This window comes from Mugil cephalus, chromosome 13, assembly GCF_022458985.1.
Source record: "Mugil cephalus isolate CIBA_MC_2020 chromosome 13, CIBA_Mcephalus_1.1, whole genome shotgun sequence".
NCBI classification, from domain to species: Eukaryota; Metazoa; Chordata; class Actinopteri; order Mugiliformes; family Mugilidae; genus Mugil; species Mugil cephalus.
The window spans coordinates 18,055,182-18,070,021 of NC_061782.1; the positions used below are offsets into that span (position 1 = coordinate 18,055,182).

At 41.5% G+C, this 14,840-nt stretch overlaps 1 protein-coding gene across 3 annotated transcripts in view; it reads right to left on the reverse strand.

The window, feature by feature from the left end:
* Nucleotides 1-14,840, reverse strand: part of grid1a (glutamate receptor, ionotropic, delta 1a) — a 219,928-nt gene that overhangs the window by 68,454 nt on the left and 136,634 nt on the right. For all 3 annotated transcript variants that reach the window (XM_047603751.1, XM_047603750.1, XM_047603752.1), the window contains exon 4: nucleotides 5,918-6,123. In XM_047603751.1, coding sequence (XP_047459707.1) covers nucleotides 5,918-6,123 — 206 coding nt within the window. The remainder of the gene's footprint in view (nucleotides 1-5,917; nucleotides 6,124-14,840) is intronic.

Consider the following 14,840-nt stretch of genomic DNA (forward strand, 5'->3'; position numbering starts at 1 on the left):
AGATGTTAAGGTTTATGTACTGAAATAAACCACTTTAACTATCAAGACGGACTTGTTGAGCTTTTTTTTTCTAGGTTAGACTAAACAAAAAGTAGGTTTTATGCTGCAGTTGTGCACAATGGCATAGACCTTGAAAGGGCACATTAATGGCTACAGGACACTTGCTCTGTGATGGCATTTATATTGCCTCTTGCCCTCTGAAATACATATTTTGATGTTGAACAAGATGTCTCGGTTGGTGTTCCATAAAACTGAAGACTGAGGAAATCTCCAAATTGAAAAGCACCAGTTTTAACTTGAAAGGAAGCGGGTGGGAAAGGTCACGTTGGCTTTAAATTCTGCAAAAAATACAGGCGAAAGAACTGCAACAGCCTGACGTTGTGATGCTTTTCAATCTGGATCCCGTGACAAAGCCGAAAAATGGTCACATTTACCTGCACAGACAGATGCAGGCAACGTACGAGCTATGTGCCACAGTTAACTCACAGCTTCTTGAGCATATTTCACAGCAGCACAAACTAAAATTAGCGCAGTGTTCGGCATCAAAGCGGGCTGGAGAATGTGCATTATTTAGAAGAACTGGAGTTAAATATGATAATTAGGACATTTTCCGTGCAGTATGTCAGGATATTAAAATGTCATCTAATCAACTTGCAGTGAGTGCCGTCGGAAAGTTTTCACTCAGGTTTAAGGGCAAAGTGTGCAGCGGCTTCCTCGCAGCAGTGTTCCTTCTAACTGCCATGTGAACAAGATTTCATTTTGCATGTCAAATGTAGGACACTGTTGACACTTTCAGATTAAGGTGAAGTCCTCTTCTGTAGGGACCGTACACAGTCCCTCGGGACTCATTTCTTTTTTTGGCTTTCTCCACTGCCATGCCTTAGCTTTTCCCCTTTACTGTTTCATACAGAGGTGCTTTATTATGTCGTAGGACCCCCCTCTGGCCCCCATCCCTTTTTCATCGTTGACCTTTCCTCCCCACATCCATCTCCCTGTCCTTTATATCTCTCTCTGCCTCTTGGTCGCTCTGTCTCTCTCTCCGTCTCTCTCCCTCTCTGTTCCTGTCGTCGCTCCTTAACCCTCCTTCCACCCTGTGCAGCATTTATTTCTCACCCTCACGCTACCTGGCAGCAGGCAGCCGCGCTTGTCACTCTTGTAGCTTTGTGTAGCTGTTGCACAGGGGGCGGACCTCACCCAGCCTCTGTGCTCCATCCATCAACTGCCCTGCAGAGCTGGCACGGCGGCTGACACCACCCTTTGGGTCCCGTCACATCAACACCTTTTGGAGGCCGCTCTCCCTCAAACACGGCAAGAAAAAACGGCTAGAAAGCTTGACACTTCGTACCGTGATACAGACTAAATCACTGCCATGCATCTGAGGCCCACTCTATTACTACAACTTGGACAAGCTCGCTCCCTGGCTCTGTCATATTAGGACACTAAATTTAAACTTGCACGATTCATCTGATGTAACGCGCAGGCTTCAGAATTGAAATTCTGACTGCAGGTGTTCCAGTTGCTTAAAGCACCTTATCATGTTGGTGAAAACGAACAATTATCTCCCAAAGCCAAAGCCCAGGGAGCCAAAAATCTAATTTGAGTGTCTTCCAGATATATAGCCCGGAGCGCCTCTGTCGACAATTAATTGGTGAGTGACTCCAGCAACTCATAAAATCGGGTCGAGCTTTTGTTCCTAAATGCACATCATTTTAACTAAGCGACTTAGCAAGTGCCCACTAATACAACCCAAGGACGTAGAAATGTGACAGCTGAAAGCTGAAAAAAACCCACTTTATGGCCCTCTAAAAGGCTCGCGTGACTCAAGTGCGGCTCCGCTATGACGACGCGAGCGGAGAGTAGCTGGGTGTCAGGAACGAGGCAGCGCTGGATCTGACAGAAGACGCTGCATCCTCTCATGGCCAAAGTGAACAAGAGATGAGATGACAAGTGTGCGGAGTAGCCGGGGACTCCAGCGGGACGCCCCAGACACCATCAGCGACATATGCAGCTTGTTTAAAGTATAAGAAGTGACTGAGGCTTGAGAAGTGACACTTGTGATGAAATGTGTGGCGCAGGGTGAAAGAGCATCAGAATATGTGACATGGGATGACTGTTTGCTAATGCACCCTTGGTGTGTGCTGGATTAAGAACTTGAAATTAAAGTCACAAGGATTAGAGCCAAGACATAATGGTCCTTTTGTACATTTTTGCCCGTCAAAGGTGCCTTTTCTCCATCTGTCACGTTTTTTTCCTCTGACCTTGCGCAAGTATAAGTAAATGAGAACCCGGGTCCCTAAGCATAGGCGTGTGAAAGGACCCACACTGTGCTACACAGTGTGAAATAGTGCAATCTGTAGTCATTCTGCGTCTTAATCTAGTTGTTTCACATTTTTAGTAGATTTGGCCTGTAATCCTTTTTCCTTCATTGAGTTGTCTCGGGCCTTTCTGAAGCCTTCTCCTTGTTTCTCTGTGTGGTTATCACAGCTCTCTCGGGTCTCTTGGTAGTCGTTTTTGCATTTTTTTGTGGTGGTTTACATCTTCTTTTAGTCGTCTTTGGTCTCTGTTTAGTCCGTCTGCATCCCTTTGCGGCTGTTTTGCATCTCTTTGTAGTCATTTTGTGTCTCTTTGTTGCCATCTTTCATCTCATTTCCGTTGTCTTTGATGTGTCTCTAATCCATTTTGCATCTCTGTGTGGTCGCTTTGCATTCGTTTATTGTCATCTTGTGTGTCTCGCCGAAGCCCACTTGTATCTCTGTGCAGTCATGACACAGGTCACCTGTGGTCGCCTCGGGTTTGTCCAAAGTGTCTTTGCACATCTTTGTGGTCCTTGTGTCTTTTTGTCATTTTGCAACTCTTTGCAGTTGTTTTTCCGTGTTTTTTCCGAGACCCGGTGTGCATTTGGAAATGAAAAAAACAGCGCTCAACAAACACGCAGATGCCAGATTCAGAAAGGAGCAGGAAACAGAGCAGGTCTCTGAGGTAAACAGAAGAACTACTCTGTTACAACTGATCAGCTGCACCTAGTTTCGCTTACACTAAGATAACACTAAGCTTTACACGTTCAGACATCGAACACAGTTAATTCCAGTTAGTTTTCAACCACATTTCTTAACATGTTTATTATATTGTCATATCTTTGACAAATTTGGCATTCAGCAGTTCATGATTGCTCAATCGTGAACTCTCCAAGGCATCGCCATCATTCTCCAGTCACATATTAGCATATTTACATTTTCCGCCCCAGCATCTCTGATGAGGAGCAGGTACACTCTGTGACCAAGGCATTAATGAAGCTTTGATGAATTTACCAATCTCCACCACTTTTCATATATTAACATATTCACAGGAGGATTTTGGGTGCTGTGCTGAACGCTGGGCTGTGCTGATTTCTTTGTCCTCGATATGCTTCACGTTAATTGTATGTGGGACGAAGGAACATAACTGTCTCGATTAAATGCAGTCTTATGTGAAGATGTCTGCAGCAAAAGAGAGTGCGTGCTGAAACAGAATTAGTTGGCACACAGGAGAAGATCAAAACAGTATGTCATTAATGAAACTTGAAAGCCTTGGTGTATTCATGACCTGTGCTGACTGATTTATTTGTCTCTAAGTGCTTCACTTTTAGATTAATAGTGGAGCACTGACAAGGAGCTAATCGGAATTCAAGTGAGGTTTTTGACTTACGGATAGTTAAGGCTATTTTCTACGGTATTTGCGCAAAATAGATAGAAAGATTAAATGAGCCATTGCAGAAGATCGGGGATAAGGAATCCATGAAGAACTAAGCTCCTTTGAGACATAAAACCACATGTACACATGTTCTTTAAATGTATGTGATGCATTTTTTAGGGCTTCGATACAATGAAGTCATGAGACAAGAATTCAGCACATCTGTACAGTAGTGTCACGTGTCTCGGGAGGATTTTCTTTTATCCTGCGGCAATCGCTGAACGCAGCTGAGCTTTACACGCAATAAAAAGAGAGATATGGCTCATGTTTTTCCTTTGTAAAGCAATTTAGTGCTACATCGTAGCTTTTTAGTCCTGCCCAGGACATGTGGCAAAGATTTACCATCTTTACCAAGAGATAACGTCACCCTTCAGTGTCCTTGAATCAAGCAACTTGAAATACGTAAAAATTTGAATTCAATAAAAATTATGAGGCCAGGTCTCCCAGTTAAACTCTAAATCGTCTCAAAAGAGCCATTTTTTTTTTTTTTATTTGGAATTTTTATTAAGTATGATGAAAAAGTATTGTGGGTTATAAATATGGCATGCGTTTTATCTTTCTTTCATGGCAATTATTATGGCCATTATTTAATTTCAAATTGAATTTGCCCAAGCATCTTAATCAGAATTACTAAGAGTCACAAAAGAGTGACAAAAGCTGTGTCCAAGTGCTTACTGCTAACACAAACTGTGAAACTGGGACATGTTTTTTTACGGCCCGTCTCCGGCGCTATTTGAGGACCCAATTTTTCACTTGAGTTGGAAAATTTTCAGTGTTTTATCAGTTCTTCCCTGTCCTTTCAGGACGAGCAGAAGATTAAGTGTCAGTCTGCAATGTGTTTGCTGGGCAGAACAAGCCACTCAGCTCCACTTTTATGTTGCCATATTTTTCACTGTCTCCGTCGTTGCCGGTTGCCACGCAAGCTTATTCTTCAATCATACGAAAGTACTACGGCACATAATTATTCAGCGTAATTTGACCAAGGGGTTACCATGATAAATAATAAAACCCTTTGGATGATTAAAGATAGGCCTCCACCTTTAGCAACCATACGAAGGAGAACACAGACTGGTTAGTTTAATGCAGAAGCTCATTTTTTATAAATTGTTTTGAGGAAAGGCCAGCAAATTAATGAATGAACTTTGAACGTAGTAAGGCGAGATGAGAGAAGAAACATGTTCACAAAAATGGAGAGTTTGACACATCAACTTCTATACATTCCCATTCTGTTAATTAGCAAACTTGATGTGAAGCGCAGGAGGAGGATGCGAACATCTTCATAATTAGGGCAGTATGAGGAAAGAAGGATGCAACTCCTTTGTGGTTACATACAGTTTACTTTATCTTGAAACTTTGCTTTACATTATACAATATGCAGTGCTGCTGATTTGTCCAAAAGACTAACTTCTTTTGGTAAGGCTTTGAGGAATAAATTCTTTATTTTTTTATTGTAGAAATACTTTGTATGTGGCCTGAAGATCAAGGTGAAGCAGTTCATGCAGAACAGTGTTTATTTTATGCTCAACTCAGTATCAAAGGTAAAACACACCTCAGTGTGATTTCTCCCTTCTGCTTTGGCTTCTGTCAGAACCAAGCTACAACCTTCAAGGATGGAAAATGAAGCCAGTGAGGAAGAGCCAGAAAGTTCCTTGAACGACTACTTGAAGCTGGCTGTAAAAGCTAGTTTAACGAGACGTCTGAGCAGAAATAAGGACTCTACAGATAATTGGTGTACAGGCCATAGGTTCAACGACTATTTCAAGTTGACACCGTCAGGTCGCCGATGACGTTGCTCATGAACACTGTAGAAAGTAACGCTTTGCAGCAATGACATCTGACCACAATACATATCGTAGCGTCTCACACAAACAAAGCTACGTAGGCTTTTCTGCAAGCTGGTAGACAAGTGGACTAGTCAACTAATCGGTAAGACCCCTAGTATGTACAGTGTATTTTGTGTATTTTCACATGACTCACAAATTTACATTATATCAAGGGTAAAATATAAATATATACGATGCTTTGAGTGACAGGTGGGTAAACCTCAGTGGTCAGTGCTTCTGAGTCAATCCTCAGAAAGTCGGGCAATTTTTATTAGATTTTTTCAACTCATCTTATTTGCCACAGTTGAGACTAAATTGATCAAGGGTCTTATCAGGGGTGCGCGTGCTTCAGAAACATGGCCTACCTGGTGGATGAACACCTGTGCACTTCGGGGGCTCATCAGCAGCACGGCCCTCCGCAAAGTGTCCCGGTACCGGTTGAGCTCCTCAGTGCGCATGGTGTTGAAGAGGTCGGTGAATACTCGACTGACGTTGCGGTCGACCCTCTGCAGGGAAATGTCTAGACCCAGCCGGGACGCCTGATCCATGAAGGTTTGCAAGCCCCGGATATCTGATGGAGGAGAAAACAATGCTGTGAGAATGTGACATCAACGCAAACTGCCACGAAGGAACAATATGACACTTCTTTTCTGGAGGATTTAATCAGTATTGCTGGTAAACAACCTGTAATTTCAACACCTGCACACACGCACGCTGTATTTTTAGAGTTTCTTCCAAGGGCTTCAAGGTGGCTTTCAGACTTTGCTCCCGCTTTAAAGCATGACAAAACACAACAAGCACTCCCGTCTTTCTGTTTCCTGGGGTTTATGGGATATGAAACTGCAGACAGGTGTTGTTGTCCCCAGAGATCTTTGTGCATGTGTTTATGTGTGTTCCCCATACAAGAAACCACTTTGAGAAGCCTGCACTTGTACACACACAAATCAAAGGTGATGTGCAGCAGAAGGATCACAATAAGCACACCATCTCAGCAATCACTGAGGCAGCAGCGACGCAGCATGTGCCAAGCCGTGCTGCATTGTTAATGGAGGGTATGCAACATCGCTAGCCCCAGACGTCAGAGATGTGAGTGTGTACGTTCGGATGGTTAGGTAACCCCCCTTTTGCATTTGTGAGGGTGTGATGAGTCATCAGCGCTGGCGTGCATTCAGAACAGGCAACACGCAGTGTGACACAAAGGCAACCTACAGCTCATATACTGTATAAAGTTCACGAGCACGCAGAGGAACGCACCACAGGGATGCGCGGCAGCTTCTTGAGGTGCAAAGGAAACTTCACATATGTTTTTACTGCTCAGGGCCAAAACTGGAAACTAGGCCAACAAGATAGCCCATGACCCGGTCTGAAAATAGAAACAGCGTATCGGTACATCATCCCCGCCTTTCTCAGTCTGTACCTTGAGGCAAACTTAAGCAGCAACATGATGCAGAAGAAATCATAAGAATTAGACGCAATGTTTGATATTTCCTGCAGTTGTTGTATTGCAATTTATTTTGGGGTAACATAAATACTCTATTCTTCTCAGAAAAAAAAAATCTGTTCAAAGGGCAGAGCAAAACACAAAATTAAATCATTCATCATTTTGATGCGTTGCCAAACTCTTACTGCAGCGTTCTTTGAGAACTCTCTCCCTTGCAGACATACACACTTGCACACCACTTTGTTCAGTCTCGAAATTGAAATGGTTACCCTTGGTGGGGCATTTTAAATACAACTGGTGAATGCTGAAGTTCTGGGAAAGCGGCCCTTTTGTTGCAGTACAAACACAATTTGCAAGTTAACCATGGTTTGTTTTTTAACGTTTTCCCACAACAGGACCTGCACAATTAATACTAGCTGCAAAATTTTCTATATAAAATATTCAGCTGCAGTTACATGAAGGTGTTACTGATCATAGACCAAGCTGGGCCCATTCTGTACTTTGTAGAATTAAGGAAGGACTATGATTACTTTCAATCATTGAACCTCTTTCGAAATTAAAAACAACCTGCTTGTGATCCCCATTCCCTCTGATAATCCTGACATGTGTATTGTGCCTTGTGACAACAATCTGCTTGATCTGCTACATTTACGCATCAAGTCTATTGTTGCAAGAATGATTCGCATCTCTGATGCGTGAAATTCACTCATGAGTGGTTTTAATGAGTCACTCATTTCACAGTGACCTTGTCTTAACAAACACATAGCAAAACTAGTTTGTAGTTTTCTCCATTTATGATTAGAGAGCAATAAAGACAGAGACCGGGAGAGGGTGGGAAGGAAGTGGTCACATTCTGAATTCTCTCCCGTCCCCATATCTACTATTTGAATGCTGTTAAATACACTATACACCATGATCAGCCATAACATGACCACCTGCCTAATGGTGTGTAGGTCTCCCTTGTTCCTCTGAAGTCAGCTGTGACTCATCAGAGAATGGACATGGGTCTCCTGAGGGTGTCCTTGCCAGAATGTTGTTAGGTTGTTAGGGTCCTAAGGATCAGTTTGGGATCTAGTGAATTTGGAGTTTGAGTTTTTCCTAAACTGTTTTTGTGTATGCCTGTGTCAGGCTGCATCCTGCCAGGTCTGGTCTAGGTGGGTTCTACATTTCAGCAGAACACTGAAATACTACAAGATGTTATTTAATTCTCCTGGCAGTGACTTGTTTGTATCTATGTATCCTTCCGTTAAAAGCAGTGGGAAATCCCTAATCATCTCAACACTGTCTGAAAATATGAACAAAGACAACGTACACATAAATTAACAAGTAGTGGAGACCTTCTGGATCACTACTGATTTGATCCCTCTAAACCAAACCTCAGGACTTTTACTTTTCTTCTTCAGGTTATGCACAGTAGACACTATCCAGAAAGACAATAAATCTACCTTGTACATTGTATATTTATCCATTCTTTGAAGGACAGTCCCATTCAGACCGGATCAATCAACACTACGAAAGGTCTGGAAAACTAACCAAAACTTCTCAGTGATAAAATAAATTGTTTGGCACTTGTATCCTTTGAAACATACTGTAACGAACAAACACGGGTTTTTAGTTCCATGAAGACCCAAAGGAAAGCGGTCATGCGATAACTACTCCAGGACCTCGATAGAAACATCGGACTTCAAAGTCAGCGTTCCAGACGCATAGCAGGCTTTTCCACAGGGTGGCCGTTTCAGCCATGGACAGGGCCGCAGAAAAGAGGATTAACGGGGAATTAAAGGTCTGATTTCCGGACATGTTTACCCAAGCGTCATTTCGGAACACAAATCTGCTTCTGAAAGTTTTAGATATCAAAACTTCATCCTTCACTGTGCCTGTACTGCATTGGCCTCCACTCTCTCGCACTGACTGGCTACTTACACACTAGTCTTGATTTCTGAATGTCTCATCTTTTGCTTAATAGTATGTATCTGTTTTATGGAGGACAGGGAAGATGAATTGGCAGAGACTTAGAAATACCCCGTGAGGATGCCCTAACATCGTTTTCAGCACTATCTCACTCATGTTGAAACTGAAGCCGGACTCCTTCTGGGATCTGAGCAATGCAGAAACGAGCATACCATGATCAAAGGACTCCCATTTTTTTCTTTCTTTTATACAGATCTGTCAAGTGGTGTTGCAATCCAAGCGGGAAAGCCTGAGAAATCGCTATTCTACCCGGCTGTGTTTACTCCACATCAAGATGAGTCTGTTAAAGTAATCTGTTATTCCGGCAATAATAACATCAGTTAATTGTATGCAATATAGACTCTTTTGAGAACCCCAAATGTTCCATGAGTGTGTTGTGCACAGCGACTTGAGGAAGGAAATAACTGCTCCAGTTTCAAATCACCTGCTTTTTAGCGAGCGCCCATCTATCCTCGATGTCAGCACAGTACTTCAAGTTAAAGATGACTTCATTCATTCTCTGAACAAAAGGAAAACAAAATATCCCTTTACAGCACGGTTATGAGATTCATAAATCACATCCATGCAGCTGTAACTTAATCATCATTTCTGCTGGAAGCATTGGCTAAAAAGAAGAGTGACATTTGTAATATCATCATAGATGCACAGCTTATTCAAACAGCCTCAGGTTAGAACAAAGTTTAGACTCTGTTTTTGCGCATTTTTAAGAAAACTATGAAAATCAACTTGGACAGAATTGGATGTTATGGCCATATGCATCCTAAAGTTGATCATTCTCTTCTCTGCAAGAAGAGATTGATCAAAAGTAATGAGAATAATGGAGGAAAACTACCAGTTGCTGCACAACTGCTGATTGTGCAGCAGAGTCTCTGTACGTATTTCTCTATAACTATTTTATGTGCTTTTTCAAATTAAACATACATGTTTGATTAAAAAACGAAATATCTGCACAAATCCCAAGACATACTCTGGCAGGCATGCAAAATACATATAAATTGATTAATCAGTTTGTCTGGGAATCATGTTGGATCTTATTATGTGTCGGGGGGCACTCACACGAGGATCCGTGCACAGCAGCTTATAAGTACGTCATGTGTTATGAACTGGGATGTGGAGACAAACAAGCCCAACACCTTGCAGAAGAGAAGCACAAGGTGAAGAAAAGCTTATTACGTTCTTACACCAACAGCATACAACACGAACAATGCGCGAGTAGTAGTCTAACATCATAATCTAACATTGATCGCATGGCTTCTAGTGGTGTGAAAGGCAGATCCAGACTGGCAGTTTATTCTTGCAAGGTTAACCGACTGACCCCAAGAGTTTAAATTTGAAAGGAAAGAGATAATTACCACAGAACAGAACACAGAAGTTACACCGAGTCAGATTGTCCCCCGGCTTTAAAGTTTAAAAAAAGTATCTAAAAAGGTATCTAATTTCGGTGCTGTGCTTGTTTTCTGAAACGAAAGAAGAAAACCTCTCAGAAATTGAACATTCATCACTGTTTTATCACATTTTTAACCAGTAAATAATTACACATCAAGAACAGGATCGTGAAGACTGACGAATGAAAATTATTATCGATCTCAGGACGCAATTCAGTGGAAAACAACAGAAGGTCTTCTCGTGGCCTCAGAAATTTCCAAAGCACTGATGCCAGAAAGGATGGTGTTTTCATTGAGGCCCATCTATGCGATCTGTGCAAAAGACCATTTACATTAAAAACTGTCACTACTGAGCTTCCAGACTGTCTCATGCTTCAGTGTGATGCTTATTTCTCCATTTGGATTGTCCTTTCACAAAGCAATTTTAGAAAGCAGACGCTAGCGCCCACACTTTGGATGACCATGAATATACTGTGTCACTTTTGGTGTTACTGGCCAAAAAATATAAAAACCGCAGAGAAGAATTTTCAACAAAATGCTTGCAATATCAGCCGTCTGGTCTGAATATGTAGCGTGAACTATTATGGAGTTTAATTCCTTGCCTGAATTATTATTCCAGTCTGGACCCTGTAAATAGTCTCAAGGATATTGTACAGTGATTGCGTTTTTGGCTTACAATACCAGGTTGGGTTTTAGTCCAGGAGAGGAATAAAATTAATTGCCCTACTTAAATCTGGCTGACACGCTTTTGGGATGATACAACGTTTAAAAGGGAGACAGATCGGAATGCAAGAATTTGAATAAAATAATAAAAATCAAGGGTCTATAAACAGAGAAAGAATGTCTGCCCCGCACAAGCCTGTGGGGAGAAATTTTGTCTTACTATCAACTTAATTTTTCCAGATAAGGTTCAATACAAACCAGCTGTAAAACTTTCCCCTACGGCTATAAGATGCTCAATATATTCTCCACATTTTACACACGTCGCCTTCTATATTTAGCTTCCCTTTGTACCCTCTCCTTCTCTATATTCATATAGAAAAGCCAATTAATTGAAGGTCACATATACGTTTGGTCCCTGTGAAATTACCTGCCACGTTTGTTGGCAGCGTTTCAGACCTTATGGCCTAAATGAACGTTCAATTGATAAAATAAAGCGACATAGCGAGTTCTACGAAACAAGATGTCATTACACACAAGCGTCTTTAGTGCTCTTTCTAAAACATGTCACGCTAACTTGCTGGATACTGTATCCTTTGTGTCTGTGTTCCCAGCCTGCGTGTCATACGGATACATGTTTTACATTAGGAACCATCTCGTACTTGGGACCAAAAGCGGCTTAATTAATCAAACACCTACCACCGGTCTAACTCTCTCCACCTCTAACAGAGAGACTGTCACCACAGGGAGGACAGAGACGGATGTAGCCGCTCCACTGTCATTACTAAGTGCAGGTTAACTCAGACATGCCAAGGAGCCAATTGACGTTCAGAGAAAATCGACCACTCTTTAAGGTCTCCTATAACGGTGTCGTGACAATTTTACAGAAACCTTTGTTTGCAGATAGTCTTCCCACTGTCTGTTTGCCTTCACCAAATCAATACCCGATTTCCTTTTAGATACATACAGCTCACACGGTGTACTGTGCTAAAAGCACTCTTAAGAAAATTTACAAAGGGACACATATAGCCAACACCAAAAAGAAACTAGAGCCTTTCTAGCGGCACAGTGAGGTTGTTTTAGTGCGCGCCTGTGATTTGATCTAACATGTTCACATTGAGCAAGTATGTGAACTTCAAATTCACAATTAAATTAGTTTTAATCTCAGTGCTCTAATAATTTGAAATCGTTTTACTACGTTTTTACTCGTAAGTCAAAGTGTATTTATATCATTGCTCAGCCAAAGATGATACTCCTATAGTGATGTAGCTCCAAGTTTAAATAAAGGTGCATTATTTCACCTGAGGATTGTGTAAATGGTAGTAGCTACTAGTGCAGGTATTTTGTCTCGAACCAAATCTTCATCTCAAATATAAATATCTGTGCCAAATGACACTACAGCCCACTCAGTAGTTCATTCATTTTCTGTGAGCTCTGGAAAAGGTCACCAGTCTTTTACACAGTACGTTTACAGGCACATGAAAAAAAAAATTATTGCCTCAATCTGAATTTAACCGGACAATTTAAGTTCATGGAAACACGTTACTCTGATCTCCGATAAAATCAGAGTTCTCTTCATCCGATTAAGACACCCAGATAATGCAATTGAAACTCAATTTTCTCCTGCATGTATAGGCTCAATCGGACAACGCATGTGTGCATGCGCCACAATCAGGCATATGACCCTGGAACAAAAACATCAAAGAAAGTCGCAGAAGCCGGTAGAAGAACCGCCTGAGGGAAAGCACCATCTTATCTGCACCACAATTAGCACGCATATTACACTACGTATTAACCCGCTAAAATATCACCACCTAGTGTGGAGGAGGAGGACATGTTCCTGTCAGTTATTTGATTTTCTCCGTTGCATGTAAACTGGGACAAGGACCGCATTCATAAAGTTGAATTTGGAGCATAGCTCGATTAAGCTCTGCATGTAAAGTCACTGACAGAGAGACAAACAACCATACACATCTTCCTCACACCTACTTCGGACAGTGGGAGGAAGCTGGAGAACCCACACAGACACAAGTAAATGTAAATGCTAACCACTCATGTACATTTTAATGTGGTCTTACAGTTAGGGGATCAGGATCTTCCTTTAGGAACCATTAATGACTAATTTCTTATTTTTTTGCAAAACTCTCCCAGTGACTGGTAACACTACACCACTGCTATGAAAAAAATAAAGGGTCAGTAAATATAGTACAATACAAAATCCAACCTTTCTAAAGACCAAAACTATCAGCATATTTAAAAATGGCTATCCAATGTCTAACAGAACGGTGAAAAGTTATGCTGTATTGTGGTCTCACCTGTGGCTCATAGAGCATGTGTTTGCCAGGCATGTTGTGTTATAAATCAAAGCATGGCATGACTGACTTATTCAATTTGCAGCCTTTCCACTGAATGGTGTCTATTTACAGACACGACTGATTTACACAACAAGCAGAGAAGAGAGCATGAACCTGGGTTGTGTCTGGTCATGGTCAAAACAAAAAATGAAATCGAATACAAAAGGCACAACAGATTCACAGCAGGGACCCTGAACTCTGAATGTGGTCGGAGTTATTTATATGCAGACAAGAAACAAACGTTGTGAAGTTTCGTATGATATCTGCACACTTTGGTCAGTTTGAATACCCACAATGCACGAAAGGCTACTTGGTCCTTGACACTGACTCAAGAGTTGGTGGTCAAGAAGTTTGCTTATCAGTGGGATAGGTGCGTGGCATTGGGTGTGTTTCAGCAATCTCAAAAATAAATAAATAAATAAGAAAGCTGAGGCATTAAACCTTTCGGCACTGTCACAGAGTATGGCTCATATCAGCAAAAGTAGCACTGTGAAGCAAAGAAGTATTGGCCATAAATAAAATATGAAAAACAGCACAAGGTGCCAAATTCACTAGATCCCAAACTGATCAAGTGTCTGTTGGATGATCCACAGAGGCCCTTCCCACTCAACCCATAGGACCCAAAAAAACCCACTAACGACATCCTGGACATCCACAGAAGGCCCATGTCAAATCTCTGATGAAACTGTTTTTGGAGGCACAAGGGAGGCCTACACAATATCAGGAAGGTGAAACACAACGAAGGAGAAACATGAGGTTGAAAGAACAAAAATAAAAAGCGGATAGTTTTTTTTTGCTTAGTAATGACTTGTTACAGGATTATAATACAATTTGGTTCTCTCCTCTTTGCCTGACGGCACAAAAGGCAGTCGTATCACGATGTCGGCCTCCTCCTTATGGAGCTATAGTGGCATAAGAATAAGGTTATTTCAGTTGCTGATGAAAGAAATCATTGCTCTCTCACAGCAGAGAATCAAATCTGGTGTTGAAAATGCACAATGACAAATGCAACCAGAAGAGGTGAAGCTTTCGAGGTTGTTTACATAATGTGCTTTTTATGCAACTGATGCATTGGTGAAGGCTGGAATGAATTGGCTCCCTTGACACACTTCATTACGCTGAGATATACTTTGCCCTCGGGTCAAGGCAAGCCAGTTGTTTAAACTGTATGAAAACACAAATCTCCCCCTGTGCACACCTACTTGCGTCACTCTCGCCATTTCAAAGCAAAGCATTAAGAAATACGAGGGATTACAAGAGCAGTTTAAAGGTAAGCGTAATATAGAAATAATATAGAAATTTCCCAGTTTGGGATTAATTAAGCATCTATCTATCTATCTATCTATCTATCTATCTATCTATCTATCTATCTATCTATCTATCTATCTATCTATCTATCTATCTATCTATCTATCTATCTATCTAGATTTTAGATTTTAGATTTTGGACAACTGATGCTTTTCCTTTGCACATAGTC